The sequence below is a fragment of the Oncorhynchus gorbuscha genome, linkage group LG03 (genome assembly GCF_021184085.1).
Source record: "Oncorhynchus gorbuscha isolate QuinsamMale2020 ecotype Even-year linkage group LG03, OgorEven_v1.0, whole genome shotgun sequence".
Taxonomy (NCBI): domain Eukaryota; kingdom Metazoa; phylum Chordata; class Actinopteri; order Salmoniformes; family Salmonidae; genus Oncorhynchus; species Oncorhynchus gorbuscha.
The window spans coordinates 36,208,277-36,225,324 of NC_060175.1; the positions used below are offsets into that span (position 1 = coordinate 36,208,277).

General features: G+C 41.2%; 1 protein-coding gene across 5 annotated transcripts in view; it reads right to left on the reverse strand.

Annotated features, from left to right (window-relative positions):
* The window catches only part of LOC124031296 (AMP deaminase 2-like), a 55,573-nt gene that overhangs the window by 23,564 nt on the left and 14,961 nt on the right, over positions 1 to 17,048 (reverse strand). For 3 of the 5 annotated variants that reach the window (XR_006838102.1, XM_046342370.1, XM_046342369.1), the window contains exon 1: positions 15,253 to 15,529. The exons of the other annotated variants lie outside the window; for them this stretch is intronic. Coding sequence is in view for 2 of the 3 variants with exons in the window: in XM_046342370.1 (XP_046198326.1) it covers positions 15,253 to 15,346 (94 nt within the window). In the remaining variant the exon portion in view is untranslated. Of the gene's footprint in view, positions 1 to 15,252; positions 15,530 to 17,048 lie in introns of those variants that run through there. 5 annotated transcript variants of the gene reach the window in all.

The following is a 17,048-nucleotide window of genomic DNA, read 5'->3' on the forward strand; positions in this document are numbered from 1 at the left end:
AGAGGGGGCTCATGGGTAGTTGGTAGTAAGAGCTGGGAGGTGACAATAACTGGAGAGAGAAGAGAGAGAGGAAGGGGTTGTCCAGACTGTTTTCACACTCTTGCTTTTATCAGAAAGAGAAAGAAAAACATACATGAGCTGGACCTGACACCACGATGACCTCTGGAGATATAAAGAGATCTGTCCTTAGAGATGACCAGAGAAACACTGTGCTGCAGAACACCATTTGTTTATCAACCCTGGTCCAGGTCGACTAATTTGGATGCTGATTGTTATTTAAGCCAGTCATCTAGTGTAAGCTGATTGAATGAGTTCAACTTTAGACAGTAGACATGGGTATGATGAAATACAGAGTGGGGAAAAATCTAACAAGAACTTGTTCAATCTTCTTTCTCATGTGAAAAAAATCATTAGAAATTGAAACAAATGAATATCTCACCATTCACCCCAGCATGATGCTCCGTATCTCTATGAGAGCCCATCCCTGAGAGGGTTCTCAAAACATTCCGTCCACACATACCCTAAAATCCCACGCTCACTGTCCCAAGGCTACCAGAGTCTCTGCTCCTCTTCTCCCTCCCATCTCTGATAACCTAGCCCGAACTTCACCACTCACCAGCCTCTCTGCTTATCAGCACAGCTCTCACAGTATCTGAATATAGCAAAGAGGGAGCCCAGAACCAGTGTCACTTTACACAACATACACTGTGCCACAGCTATTTCTTCAGGGATTTAACCATTCAGCTAAGCCGGCTATCTTGAGGTCAACGTCCCATTCCCCTGAAGCCGGCAGGATCATTCCTGAGAGGGGGTGTGAACTCCTCCTCACCTCCACTAGGAGGGCGGGGGGGGTCTTTCAGAGCCTCTCCCATGATGGATGGTGTTTAAGGGGCAGCTCAGTCTACTTGGGTGCACTGGTTGGGCAGACAGTCTAGAGCACACACACACACACACACACACACACACACACACACACACACACACACACACACACACACACACACACACACACACACACACACACACACACACACACACACACACACACACACACACACACACACACACACACACACACACACACACACACACGTTGGAAGGCAAGACAAGCAGGAAACACCTATGTCTATAATTGTCACTCGTGTACTGTAAATATTAGGCTTGACCCCGATTAGTCGACTGGTCGAATGTTTGGAGATTAGGCTGATGGTCGACCGAGATCGTTTTAGTTGAGCAGTAACAAATATTTGCGCCCATCTCAGTGAATTTATCCATCGCAGAGGCCTAGACTAAAAGCCCATTTCGGCTTGATCTAAAAATGTGGTAGGAGGCTCTATATGGAGGGTGTGAGGCATGCAGAAGAATAACGTAATCTTCTCTCTAACACTTTAAATGTTAGAGGTAGATCTCAACGGACCCTTCACAAAATCCAGGAATGGCAACAGCTGGTGTCTGACGGCAACCAATCACTTTATCAAGTGGGTGGAGGCAAAACCCATTAAGGTCCGTAAAAAGAAGAGTACATGCATAACTCTAAATTCCCGTCTGTAACCCATTAAAAAGGGTGCTTGGAACCAAAAATAGATTTTTTGTTTTGTATGATACCCATCAAGGACGAGACTGGCGAGGGCCCCTCCAAGGCGATGAACATCTTCAACACCCACGGTTCTCCAGAGGTCATCTTGAGTGACCGAGGTCATGAAAGCTGGAACAAGGTACGGATGTTATAAGTTATATTCTGTCACCAATTGTTAGTTTGATTTATTTTTTACAATTTGTTTTTGTTTGTCCATGGTACATAATCAGACATATTTCAATATCTTACATCATCAATAGATAGTAATTATAAAGGTAATTCTTTTTGCACACAACAACAGCATCCAGGCCTCCACTGAGTACGGACGGAAGCCACAGCTGTTGACTGAGGTAAACAATGCAATTGGTTTGGAAGAAGGACAAAAGGAAGGAGAGGCCTGGGAAACTTCGCTGCTCTTTCGCTCCTAGCTAGGGTCACCATCTGTTAAGGTGAATATAAGAAATCTCAGATAATAACTATTTGCATTTGCACAAAAAAATAACCTGAAGCTAGATTTAGTTTCCCTAACATTGATATTTTTCTCTTTGTCTTCCTAGGGTTACCTCAGTGGAAGCAAACAATCTTCTCCAGTTGGAGCAGTTGGAGTGTTTGCTTGTTTACGTCTCTGTCTCCTACCCTGTTCCCTTTAACTCTGCTCCTGTTCTCCAGGACCTAGGGGTTCTGCCCAACATCCAGACATGGATCCACCTGACGTCCTCATTACCAATCACCCTTCAACGTTTCATTACATCATCTACAGCTACTGTTATTGTCATTATCTGCTAAGAACGTTTTCTTGCTCTAACATACTGGGCACATAATTATGTGAGATACACAAATTAACTAAAAACATTAGCACTGCAAACACTCAGAACAAAGAGAGCAGTGCTTGGATTTTGGCAGTCTCCCTCTTCAAGTCCACCTTCTGAGACTGGCTGCCTGTTGAGAACAAGTGACAGGCAGAAACCTCCACCCACACAGCAACCACCTCGTCAATATGCCACACACCAGAATTTTATGATTGCCATGCGTGTACAATATATATATATATATATATATTAAATGACACAACTGTTAAAAAAAATAAGGTTTATGTATTAAAATCTTACATTTTGTCAGGTTGGTTTTCCCAGCTGTTGCACAAGGTGTTCATTATTGTATGTTTTAAGGTATCATTTGATGGTATGTATTTGTTCCACATTATTGTATGTTTTAAGGTATCATTTGATGGTATGTATTTGTTCCACATTATTGTATGTTTTAAGGTATCATTTGATGGTATGTATTTGTTCCACATTATTGTATGTTTTAAGGTATCATTTGATGGTATGTATTTGTTCCACATTATTGTATGTTTTAAGGTATCATTTGATGGTATGTATTTGTTCCACATTATTGTATGTTTTAAGGTATCATTTGATGGTATGTATTTGTTCCACATTATTGTATGTTTTAAGGTATCATTTGATGGTATGTATTTGTTCCACATTATTGTATGTTTTAAGGTATCATTTGATGGTATGTATTTGTTCCACATTATTGTATGTTTTAAGGTATCATTTGATGGTATGTATTTGTTCCACATTATTGTATGTTTTAAGGTATCATTTGATGGTATGTATTTGTTCCACATTATTGTATGTTTTAAGGTATCATTTGATGGTATGTATTTGTTCCACATTATTGTATGTTTTAAGGTATCATTTGATGGTATGTATTTGTTCCACATTATTGTATGTTTTAAGGTATCATTTGATGGTATTTGTTATTTGTTTTAAGGTATCATTTATTGTATGTTTTAAGGTATCATTTGATGGTATGTATTTGTTCCACATTATTGTATGTTTTAAGGTATCATTTGATGGTATGTATTTGTTCCACATTATTGTATGTTTTAAGGTATCATTTGATGGTATGTATTTGTTCCACATTATTGTTGTATAATAGGACCTACAATAAATACATATATTTAACAACAAGTGTGTACTAATGAGCTACATGAGATAATATATATATCATAATAAAGGACTAGGGAAACAAGGGAAGGGCAGGTTAAATAAAAACATGACAGCCAGACAAGCCAGTGTATGTATGAAATGGATTTGCATATGAAAGGAGTGGAAATTAGCTGACTTCGTGATCTGTAATGTGTCAAGCACGTTTTCTTTGCCATTTCCGAAAAACGTAGCAATGTTTAAGACATGTATTTCATGTTGTAATGTTAACAAGGTACCACAAGTAGTTCAAATTAATGTTTTCATTGAATATTATTATTATTATTTGTTGGCTTTATGTAGGCTATTTTTTACATAGTTGGCAATGGCAAAATAAGTTACTTTTTAGGTTTGTATATCATTTTCATTTAGATTTGGATAGAATGTTGTTTAACCACATGACAAGGGTTTTGAGATACAAAGACATTATTGTAAATTAATCTGTTTCACGAAAATGTGCATATGAAAACCATAACTGGCATGCAGATGGGTAGAAATGGTAAGAGAAACTGGCCTGCAACGTGAGAAAGACTACACGACGAGTCGGCAACCTATTACAGGCAACTTCAGGAGAGTAATGGCAGAATCTGCGAAAGCCAGCAGGAGCAGGAGGAGAATAGTTCAGTCAGGTTCTCTGGCCCCCTCAAGGCATTTGTCTTATTTCATCAAACCGTAAACTTAAAGCATCAGACAAGCTCAATGCATATAGTTTATTTGATTAAAACACATAGGGTGTGTCTATACGGGAAAATACACTAAAATGTTGACCAATCAATTGGTCGAAAGAACAGACGACGTTCTGCCGAACAAGATGTTTTTTAGTCGGGGACAGCCCTCGTAAATATACACATTCACACTGAGCCACAGACCTGTGTTATAAAGATTCTGACTCTCCACACAGAGCACTGTCTGATATATGACCCTGACTACAGCTGTCCTGGGCTTGCAGGAATGTTCAGTTTATTCAGTGAGCCGAGTGAGGATCACTAAACTGTGATATCCCACCCCTGTGTGAGTCAGTGCACAAAAGTGAGAGAATGGGTGGGTAACTGAGCGAGTGAGCGATTGAGTCAGGGGGGGATATTTTTGGTGGCATATCAGCCCAATACCAGCTGACAGAGATATACCAGCACTCATATCAATGGGATTAACTGGAACCTCGTTAGGAGCGGTGGCCACAGCCCAGCCCCTAGGCCCGAGGTGAGCAGCATGCTTAACTGTACCACAACCATGAAATACAACACATCATAAACACAGACCGTCAGCCTGCAAACCACCCCATTGGGTAGAGAGGGTCCAATGGCCATCCAGTGGGCTGTGGATTAGGTGCAGTAGTTGACTCAGACTGTATGGAAGGGGTGGAAGAGGGGGCCTTGCCGGGCTATCTGGTTACCCCCGGCAACATTTCCACCTGCCATGATGGTAACCCTTGGAGCTTTGTTCCTGGTTATTCCAAATCCTCTGTTACCTCTGAACTATTCTTAGAAGTAGAGAGCTCTGGAATTTTCCATCTTAACACAGAGAAGATACAACTTTCTGCTCAGGCCCTAGTTGAAATTGATGGTCAGAGATAAGACATATTACTCCCTCTAGTGGTTAAAATAGAGAGAAGCATCTGCATGCTCAGAGTTTATTTAAAAAAATGTTTTTACCTTTAACTAGGCAGGCAAGTCAAAGTGGAAGAGGAAAACCAAGAGGCTCCACTTCTGTCAAAATCAGTCCACACAAGAATCAAACCAAGTGGGGATTTGGCCAACTATTTCCTTTGTTGTCAATTTGCTAAATGAGAATTATTTGATGGAATAGAAGTTATGTAATCTTTAGTTTGTTACGAATGTATTGATATAAGTGGACGCACGTGGCATCTCGGCAACTTTGAGAAAAAATATTTTATATTGGAGTTTTGTGTCTGTTATTCACTTGCATACCTGCCCTCTCATTGGCTAGAATGTTCACACTTGATCTTGCCTCCTTCCACCTGCCTTTCCACCTTTTGTGATTGATGCCATTCCATTCGCTCCGACATGACGCTAGGCATTCAGGCCAAAGAGTTCAATCTTGGTTCATTAGACGAGAGAATCTTGTTCCCTTTAGGGGCCTTTTGGCAAACTCCAAGCAGGCTGTCATGTGCCTTTTACTGAGGAGTGGTTTCCGTCTGGCCACTACCATAAAGACCTGATTGGTGGAGTGCTGCAGAGATGGTTGTTCTTCTGGAAGTGTCTCCCATTTCCACAAAGGAACTCTGGAGCTCTGTCGGATTCTTGGTCACTTCCCTGACCTAGGCCCTTCTCCCCCGATTGCTCAGTATGGCCGGGCGGCCAGCTCTAGGAAGTCTTGGTGGTTCCAAACTTCTTCTGTTTAAGAATGATGGAGGCCCCTATGTTCTTGACCTTCAATGCTGCATAAATGTTTTGGTATCCTTCCCCATATCTGTGCCTCAACACAATCCTGTCTCTGAGCTCTACGGACAAGTCCTTTGACCTCATGGCTTGGTTTTTGCTCTGACATGCACTGTCAACTGTGGGACCTTATATAGTGTGCCTTTCCAAATTATGTCCAATCAAATGAATATACCACAGGTGGATTCCAAGTTGTAGAAACATCAAGGATGATCAATGGGAAACAGGATGCACCGGAGCTCAATTTCAATTCTCATAGCAAAGGGTCTGAATACTTATATAAATAAGGTATCTTTTTTTTTTTTTTATACATTTGCAAAAATGTCCCAAAAACATTTTGTTTTGTCATTATGGGGTATTGTGTGTAGATTGATGAGGAAATATTTGTATTTAATCAACTTTAGAATAAGGCTGTAACAAATTGTGGGAAAATGGAAGGGGTCTGAATACTTTCCGAATGCACCGTTCAGATATGTGTAATTGAAGTTGTTAGGTTTATGTTCCATCTGACATCCTAATATTAACAGGCTCTGACCACTAGATAGGGACAGTTCAACCAAATCACAAAATAACACATTGGTTTCCTTACCCTGTAAGCAGTTTATGGACAAGGGATGACAGAAATCCATGCTTTGGTTTTATTGTCCATTTTCAAAATGTTTTTTAAATATTTTTTTTACATTTGTGGCACAAATCCAAGGCAAGTCAATGGTACTGATATTAGCATTTTCACAATTCATGTCCAAATCATTATAAAGTACACTATATACAGTGGGGCAAAAAAGTATTTAGTCAGCCACCAATTGTGCAAGTTCTCCCACTTAAAAAGATGAGAGGCCTGTAATTTTCATCATAGGTACACTTCAACTATGACAGACAAAATTATAACAAAAATCCAGAAAATCACTTTGTAGGATTTTTCATGAATTTATTTGCAAATTATGGTGGAAAATAAGTATTTGGTCACCTTCAAACAAGCAAGATTTCTGGCTCTCACAGACCTGTAACTTATTCTTTAAGAGGCTCCTCTGTCCTCCACTCGTTACCTGTATTAATGGCACCTGTTTGAACTTGTTATCAGTATAAAAGACACCTGTCCACAACCTCAAACAGTCACACTCCAAACTCCACTATGGCCGAGACCAAAGAGCTGTCAAAGGTCACCAGAAACAAAATTGTAGACCTGCACCAGGTGGGGAAGACTGAATCTGCAATAGGTAAGCAGCTTGGTTTGAAGAAATCAACTGTGGGAGCAATTATTAGGAAATGGAAGACATACAAGACCACTGATCTCACCCCGTGGGGTCAAAATGATCACAAGAACGGTGAGCAAAAATCCCAGAACCACACGGGGGACCTAGTGAATGACCTGCAGAGAGCTGGGACCAAAGTAACAAAGCCTACCATCAGTAACACACTACGCCGCCAGGGACTCAAATCCTGCAGTGCCAGACGTGTCCTCCTGCTTAAGCCAGTACATGTCCAGGCCCGTCTGAAGTTTGCTAGAGAGCATTTGATGATCCAGAAGAAGTTTGAGAGAATGTCATATGGTCAGATGAAACAAAAATATAACTTTTTGGTAAAAACTCAACTCGTCGTGTTTAGAGGACAAAGAATGCTGAGTTGTATCCAAAGAACACCATACCAACTGTGAAGCATGGGGGTGGAAACATCATGCTTTGGGGCTGTTTTTCTGCAAAGGGACCAGGACGTCTGATCCGTGTAAAAGAAAGAATGAATGGGGCCATGTATCGTGAGATTTTGAGTGAAAACCTCCTTCCATCAGCAAGGGCATTGAAGATGAAACGTGGCTGGGTCTTTCAGCATGACAATGATCCCAAACACACCGCCCGGGCAACGAAGGAGTGGCTTCGTATGAAGCATTTCAAGGTCCTGGAGTGGCCTAGCCAGGCTCCAGATCTCAACCCCATAGAAAATCTTTGGAGGAAGTTGAAAGTCTGTGTTGCCCAGCAACAGCCCCAAAACATCACTACTCTAGAGGAGATCTGCATGGGTGAATGGGCCAAAATACCAGCAACAGTGTGTGAAAACCTTGTGAAGACTTACAGAAAACGTTTGACTTCTGTCATTGCCAACAAAGGGTACATAACAAAGTATTGAGATAAACATTTGTTATTGACCAAATACTTATTTTCCACCATAATTTGCCAATAAATTCATTAAAAATCCTACAATGTGATTTTCTGGATTTTTTTCAAATGTATTTTGTCTGTCATAGTTGAAGTGTACCTATGACGAAAATTACAGGCCTCTCTCATCTTTTTAAGTGGGAGAACTTGCACAATTGGTGGCTGACTAAATACTTTTTTGCCCCACTGTATCTCTGAAACTCACTTAGATAATCACTTTGATGACATGGTGGTAGCAATATATGATTATATTATCTACGGAAGAGACATTGCGGTTTATACTTAGAGTCATATTCCTGTAAAGCTTAGAGAGGATCTCGTGTCAAATGCTGTTGAAGTTAGAGGTCGACCAATTATGATTTTTCAATGCCGATACCGATACAGATTATTGGAGAACCAAAAAAAGCCAATACCGATTAAATCGGCCGTTTTTTTACAACTGTATTTGTAATAATGACAATTACAACAATACTGAATTAACACTTATTTTAACTTAATATAACACATCAATAAAATCAATTTAGCCTCAAGTAAGTAATGAAACATGTTCAATTTGGTCTAAATAATGCAAAAACAAAGTGTTGGAGAAGAAAGTAAAAGTGCAATATGTGCTATGTAAGAAAGCTAACGTTTCAGTTCCTTGCTCAGAGCATGAGAACATATGAAAGCTGGTGGTTCCTTTTAACACGAGTCTTCAATATTCCCAGGTAAGAAGTTTTAGGTTGTAGTTATTATAGGACTATTTCCCTCTATACCATTTGTATTTCATTAACCTTTGACTATTGGATGTTCTTATAGGCACTTTAGTATTGCCAGTGTAACAGTATAGCTTCAGTCCCTCTCCTCGCCCCTACCTGGGCTCGAACCAGCAACACAACGACAACAGCCACCATCGAAGCAGCGTTACCCATGCAGAGCAAGGGGAACAACTACTAAAAGGCTCAGAGCGAGTGACGTTTGAAACGCTATTAGCGCACGCTAACTAGCCAGCCATTTCACTTCGGTTACACCAGCCTCATCTCGGGAGTTGATAGGCTTGAAGTCATAAACAGCGCAATGCTTGACGCACAACGAATAGCTGCTGGCAAAATGCACGAAAGTGCTGTTTGAATGAATGTTTACACGCTTGCTTCTGCCTACCACCGTTCAGTCACATACTTAGATACTTGTGTGCTCAGTCAGATTATATGCAACGCAGGACACGCTAGATAATATCTAGTAATATCATCAACCATGTGTAGTTAACTTGTGATTATGATCGATTGTTTTTTATAAGATAAATGTAATGCTAGCTAGCAACCTACCTTGGCTTACTGCATTCGCGTAACAGGCAGTCTCTGTGTAGTGCAACGAGAGAGAGGCTGGTCGTTATTGCGATGGACTAGTTAAATGTAAGGTTGCAAGATTGGATCCCCCGAGCTGACAACTTGAAAATCTGTCGTTCTGCCCCTGAACGAGGCAGTTAACCCACCGCTCCTAGGCCGTCATTGAAAATAAGAATGTGTTCTTAGCTGACTTGCCTAGTTAAATAAAGGTATAAATATCCTCTTTTTTTAAATTGGCAAATCGGCGCCCAAAATTACCATTACCGATTGTTATGAAAACTTGAAATCGGACCTAATTAATCGACCATTCCGATTAATTGGTCGACCTCTAGTTGAAGTAACATGGCTACAGGTTCACCTGCCTCATCTAAAGCCTATTCTTGTGGGAAGTTGCTATAGACCACCAAGTGCTAACAGTCAGTATCTGGATAACGTGTGTGAAATCCTTGATAATGTATGTGATATCAACAGAGGTATACCTTCTGGATGACCTAAATATTGACTGGCTTCATCAAGCTGTCCACTCAATAAAAAGCTTCAAACTGTTATCAGTGCCTGTAAACTGGTTCAGGTTATCAGTCAACCTACCTGGGTATTTACAAACAGAACAGGATCCAAATCATCCACTTGTATTAACCATATCCATACGAATGCTGCAGAAATCTAATCCAAAACAATATCCACACCCACTGGATAGCCATATCTAAGAAAACCAAAGTTCTAAAGACTGGTCCTAAAATAGTGTATAAGCAATCATACAAGAGGTTTTGCAATGATACGTATGTTAAAGATGTGAAAAATATTTGTTGGTCCGATGTGTGTAATGAGGAACATCCTGCCGCTACATTTATGAAATTGCTTCTTCCGGATACTGACAGGCAGCGCCCATAAAGAAACTGAATGTTAAAATGACCAAATCCCCATAGATAGATGATGAATGACAACCTGGATGGTAAATTACTGAGGTTGGTAGAGGAATACATGTCGACTTCTATTAGCCACATCTTCAATCTAAGCCTAAAAGACAGTGTGCCCTCAGGCCTAGAGGGAAGCAAAGGTAATTCCGCTGCCCAAAAATAGCAGAGCACCCTTTAATGGTGCTATGGATTAACATCCTCGTCTTTAATGGAAGCTTCTCTAATACAAATTTGGTTGAGTGTGATGTACCGCAGGGCAGCCAGCTTGGACCATTATTGTTTCCTGTGTTTACTAATAACCTTCCAATGACTTTGAATAAAGCCTGTGTGTCCATGTACGCTGACGACTCAACAGTATACACGCCGGCTCCTACAGTAAATTAAATAACTGACACCCTTAACATTGCAATCCAGTGATTTTTAGAATGGGTAACTAGCAATAGGCTAGCGCTAAATATCACAGAAATAAAAGCATAATTTTCAATAATGTGCCTATTGAGCAAGTTGAAGAGACTAAATTGCTGGGTGTCACCCTAGATAGCCTGCTATCATGGTCAAAACATATAGACTCAATGGTTACTAAAATGGGAAGAGGTCTGTCCATGATAAGGCGTTGTTGTACTTTCTTGATATCTCAGTCAACCAGACAGGTCCTACAGGTCCTAGTTTTCTTGCACCTGGAACATTGTCCAGTTGTGTGGTCAAGTCAGGTGCAGCAAAGGAGGACATAAGCAAATTGCAGTTGGTCCAAAACAGAGCAGTTCGTATTGAGCTTTGATGTACACAAGGAGCGAATGTCAATGACATGCATGTCAATCTCTCCTGGTTCAAAGTTGAGGAGAGATTGAGTGCATCACTGTTGGTCTTTGTGCAAGGTGTTGAAGGTACCGAACTGACTGTTCAAGCAGTTGGCACACAGTTTAGACATTCATCTGTATCACATAAGACATGCAACAGAGGTCTCTTCACAGTCCCCAGGTCCAGAACAGAGGATGGGAAACACACAGTATTACATGGAACTGTCTGCCACCCCAGGTAACTCAGCTAGCAATAAAAATCATGCAAAAATAAAAGAACACCTTACAGCATGACTGGTACAGCGAAGAGACACAGACATTTTTATACATTTTGTATTGTATTTTGCATTGTATTATGTATGTGATACGTGATTGGGATACGACTGTGCTATTTGGTTGTCTCGCCTGGCTATCATAATATGAATTCACTAGCTGTGGGTCGCTCTGGATAGGAACTTTGCTGAATGGCTAAATCCTAACAAAATACTAACTAAAGGGCCCCTCGGCCTCCAGCTAGAAATACAAGGTTTGCAGAAGTCCATGAAAAAGGAACCACTCTCAATGGTCTCTTCCTCTCCCAATGTGACTGGAATTATTTGTATTTTGAGTGAACGCATTGCAGTAGAGTCAAACCAACCCCTGTGTGACATAGCATCGCTTGTATAAACAGCCAGAGGGGCCATTGTCATGGTGAGGGCTGTGATGATAGGAGATAAAGGGCCCCTATCACTGTGCCCTGTCCAAGCTCACTGGGGGAGATATGGAGGGGCTGGAAGACGTGCTGTCCCACTCCCAGCCAGGCTGTCCTCTGATAAGCCATCCTGGCCACACAGAGAGAGGTGTAGGGAGATCAGGGCCCCCAGCCCGGAAGGCACCATCTTTTTATTTTAATAGCCGCACCATGCCGACTCCGCTACAATATTTGAAGGATCATACAAAACTTTTTGGGAAACTTAAACAAATAATGTTGATAAAGAATCTTCTTAGCTACTTCAGGCTCTCGTGATTGATTCAGTCTATTATTTTGGAAAGTTGCTCTAGATCACCAAGTGCTAACAGTCAGTATCTGGATAATGTGTGTAGAATCCTTGATAATGAATGTGATATCAACAGAGAGGTATACTTTCAGGGTGACCTAAATATTGACTGGCTTCATTCATCAAGCTGTCCGCTCAATAAAAAGTATTAACCATATCCATACGAATGCTGCAGAAATCTGTTCTAAAACAATATCCACACCCACTAGATAGACATATCTAAGAAAACCAAAGTTCCAAAGACTGGTCCTAAAATAGTGTATAAGTGATCATACAAGAGGTTTTGCAATGATACGCATGTTAAAGATGTGAAAAATATTTGTTGGTCCGATGTGTGTAATGAGGAACATCATGCCGCTGCATTTATGAAATTGCTTCTTCCGGATACTGACAGGCAGCGCCCATAAAGAAACTGAATGTTAAACGACCAAATCCCCATAGATAGATGATGAATGACAACCTGGATGGTAAATTACTGAGGTTGGTAGAGGAATACATGTCGACTTCTATTAGCCACATCTTCAATCTAAGCCTAAAAGACAGTGTGCCCTCAGGCCTAGAGGGAAGCAAAGGTAATTCCGCTGCTCAAAAATAGCAAAGCACCCTTTAATGGTTTAAACAGCAAACCAATCAGCCTGTTACTGGTGCTTAGCAAACTTTTGAAAAAAATTGTATTTGACCAAATGCAATGTTATTATATGGAATGACTGATGAAGATTGTGGGAGCTGTTTTGTTGGACTCCAGTGCTAGCCTTGATCATAACATATTGATGAAAATACTTAGGTGTTACGGATTAACATCCTCTGCCTCACAATGGATGGACAGTTACCTATCCAATAGAACACAAGAGGGTTTTCTTTAATACAAATTTGGTTGAGTGTGATGTACCGCAGGGCAGCCAGCTTGGACCATTATTGTTTTCTGTGTTTACTAATAACCTTCCAATGACCTTGAATAAAGCCTGTGTGTCCATGTACGCTGACGACTCAACAGTATACACGCCGGCTCCTACAGTAAATTAAATAACTGACACCCTTAACATTGCACTCCAGTGATTTTTAGAATGGGTAACTAGCAATAGGCTGGTGCTAAATATCTCAAAAAGAAAAGCATCATTTTCAATAATGTGCCTATTGATCAAGTTGAAGAGATTAAATTGCTGGGTGTCACCCTAGATAGCCTGCTATCATGGTCAAAACATATAGACTCAATGGTTACTAAAATGGGAAGAGGTCTGTCCATGAAAAGGCGTTGCAGTACTTTCTTGATATCTCAGTCAACCAGACAGGTCCTACAGGTCCTAGTTTTCTTGCACCTGGAACATTGTCAAGTTGTGTGGTCAAGTCAGGTGCAGCAAAGGAGGACATAAGCAAATTGCAGTTGGTCCAAAACAGAGGAGCTCGTATTGAGCTTTCATGTTTTTTTATTTTTTTATTTCACCTTTATTTAACCAGGTAGGCTAGTTGAGAACAAGTTCTCATTTACAACTGCGACCTGGCCAAGATAAAGCATAGCAGTGTGAACAGACAACACAGAGTTACACATGGAGTAAACAATTAACAAGTCAATAACAAAAAAAATATGGGGGGGGGGGGGGTCTCGCAAATAAGAATGTTATTTAAAAACATTCAGAACAATGCAGGTGCTCATCTGCTCATGACCCCCCCGATGATGCATTGTGAGTACAGTGTATTTTTAGAGCATTTAGCATTTCCAGAAGTTCTCTATACTGCCTTAAAACCCATGGCTCATTAATCAGCAACTGATACAATTTTGGCATCAAAATTATCATTGGTGTACTTAAAATGTGTATAATTAATTGATTGAGCACAGTACAGGCAAAAAAACATACTATGTACTGTTTTATTCACACTTTAGAGACACAAACACACACACAAACCCCCCCCCCCCATATTTTTTTAAATATGATGTACACAAGGAGCGAATGTCAATGACATGCATGTCAATCTCTCCTGGTTCAAAGTGAGGAGAGCTTGAGTGAATCACTGTTGGTCTTTGTGCAAGGTGTTGAAGGTACCGAACTGACTGTTCAAGCAGTTGGCACACAGTTCGGACACTCATCGGTATCACACAAGACATGCAACGTGATTGGGATATGACTGTGCTATTTGGTTGTCTCGCCTGGCTATCATAATATGAATGCACTAGCTGTGAGTCGCTCTGGATAGGAACGTCTGCTGAATGGCTAAATTTAAATGTAAATGTAGTGCTATGTATGTATATTTATATTAGGTATTTGTTGTGTTGTTTCCTGTTTGGACTCCATGGTGAGGGCTGTGATGATAGGAGATAAAGGGCCCCTATCACTGTGCCCTGTCCAAGCTCACTGGAGGAGATATGGAGGGGATGGAAGACTTGTGTCATGCACATGGACACTATGAGTACATTCTTGAATTTAAAAAAAAGGACTGTGTGCAAGGAGGGCCTTTAGGTTTAAACACTGCTTTGAACTTCTCTCCTTCATAGCCTCTCCTACACTAGTCAAGCATCATCAGCAGGCCAACCAAGTCACTACACTGAGTTGCTACAGTGGGTATTACTGGGAGATTCAGTACCTTAATGCTAAAGCAATGACAAAAACATCACACTTTTAATCAATCTGTCTGGCGATTCCATCTGCTGCTGTTGGTGAATAACAACCTTGATTAGGCTATTAGAAACAATCAGGCAAGCCACATTCCATGATTACCCATGCATTTACCAAGCATATATTTTTTCAAATAAATACAGAAGGAAAACCCCTTTTTACAGTACTTTGTACAACATCCTCTTCACAGTCAGTGTAATATAGTACAAGTCAAAGTGCTTGCAAAACTCTCATTAGAACGTAGGCCTAAGAACAAACTCATCCCCAAAAAACGGAGTATCAGAGAAAGAACATTAAGATATCCACTTGTTTCCTTTAACATTGAGTGTCTTCACACTACTACACTAGCAAATGTGTCAATTCGACTCCAGATGTGCCTCCCCCTTTAACCTCTGCATTCCTTTACTCCTCTCTCTGGGAACCCCTAGACCCACACCTCTCCACTCACCAGGGCTGGTGGTACTCTGCAGAATCCCTCTCTTGTGCAGTGGGGATTTGGGCTTGGGCTTCCCTTGGCCCTCGTTGGATGAGGAGGATGACATCTTGCTGCCTGTGCTCCTGTGACAGTCAGAGCAGAGTGAGACAGAGCTGCAGAATATCCGGCAGGGAGGAGCAGCTGTGACACTAGCACTAGCTCTAACACTAGGGGGACTTTAATGCAGCTGGATGGCAGGGCCCATCCCGGGCCTGTGGAAGTCCGTCTGCAGGGCTGGTTCCTCCCCCCACCTAGCCCCAACCACAGCAGCAGGTCAGCAATGAGGCAGCACAGGGGCGGGACACAACGCAGCCCAAGGTTTCCCCCTGCCCCACTGGGCCCCATCCTACTCGGTTGCCCCAGCAACCATGGAACAAGCTGACGAGAGCCAATGCGGAGAAAGACAGCGGAGGAGGAGGGCATTGCAGTTTAGAGTCTTCAGTGCAGTCAGTGTGACAGGCAGTAGGCCCTGAGAGAGACACGACTACACCACAGCAGACATGGTACAGCACAGCACAGCAGCACCAACAAGAGCACCAGAAAGTTTTTCTTGTCTTCTAAAAAAAATGTATGACAAATATCGTTGATCGGTTGTTAAATAATACCACAAAAAAATTGGATGACACAGCTGGAAGCCAAATGAGAGAATTTAAGGTGGTGTGGGAGAATCCAACACAGAGTGCTTTATAAGCAGACTAGTAGGCTCACAGGCTCCTTTCCTGGAAGATCTCTCTGGGGAGAGAAGGCAGGCAGGCAGACCAGCCAGGGCAGAGGGGTGGATGAAATTCTGCATGCCTGATATTATGGATTATAAATACCCTGTGATGACGCAGAAAAAAGCTAGACAACCTTTCCTGGCAGGCAGACCAACTCAGCACTCCCTGACATGCTCCAAACTTTCTGCCATGTCAATACACTGTCATCTAGAGCCAAATCACCCTACAGCCCTGCAAGAAACTGAGCCATACAAGCAATGAGAGAAGTGTAAACTCATTCCAGTGCCAGAGAAAAAAATATGATAATTATTAATTGTTCTCATGTCATGTGGTATACATGTCAACATCAGAAAATAATGTCAACACTAAGCAATGTTATTAGCAACAAGACTGAGGTGTCACTACAGACACCCTGGTTTGAATCCAGGCTGTATCACAACCGGTCGTGGTTGGGAGTCCCATAGGGCGGCACACAATTGGCCCAGCGTCTTTTGGCCCGGTGTAGGCAGTCATTGTAAATAAGAATTTGTTCTTAACTGACTTGCCTAGTTAAATAAAAACATGTTTTAACAAGACAGGAATCCACACAGATAAAATCAACAGTTTCTCTCTCAGTCCATACAAGAACATCCTTTACAAGGTAGGTTATCAAGACTAGAGGTCGACCGAATGATTTTTCAATGCCGGTACCGATTATTGGAGGACCAAAAAAAATCCAACACCGATTAATTTGCCGATTTTTATATACAGCTGAAGTCGGAAGTTTACATACACTTAAGTTGCAGTCATTAAAACTCGTTTTTCAACCACTTCACAAATTTCTTGTTAACAAACTATAGCTTTGACAAGTCGGTGAGGACATCTACTTTGTGCATGACACAAGTAATTTTTCAACAATTGTTTACAGACAGATTATTCCACTTATAATTCACTGTATCACAATTCCAGTGGGTTAGAAGTTTACATACACTAAGTTGGCTTTAAACAGCTTGAAAAATTCCAGAAAATGTCATGGCTTTAGAAGCTTCTGATAGGCGAATTGACATAATTTGA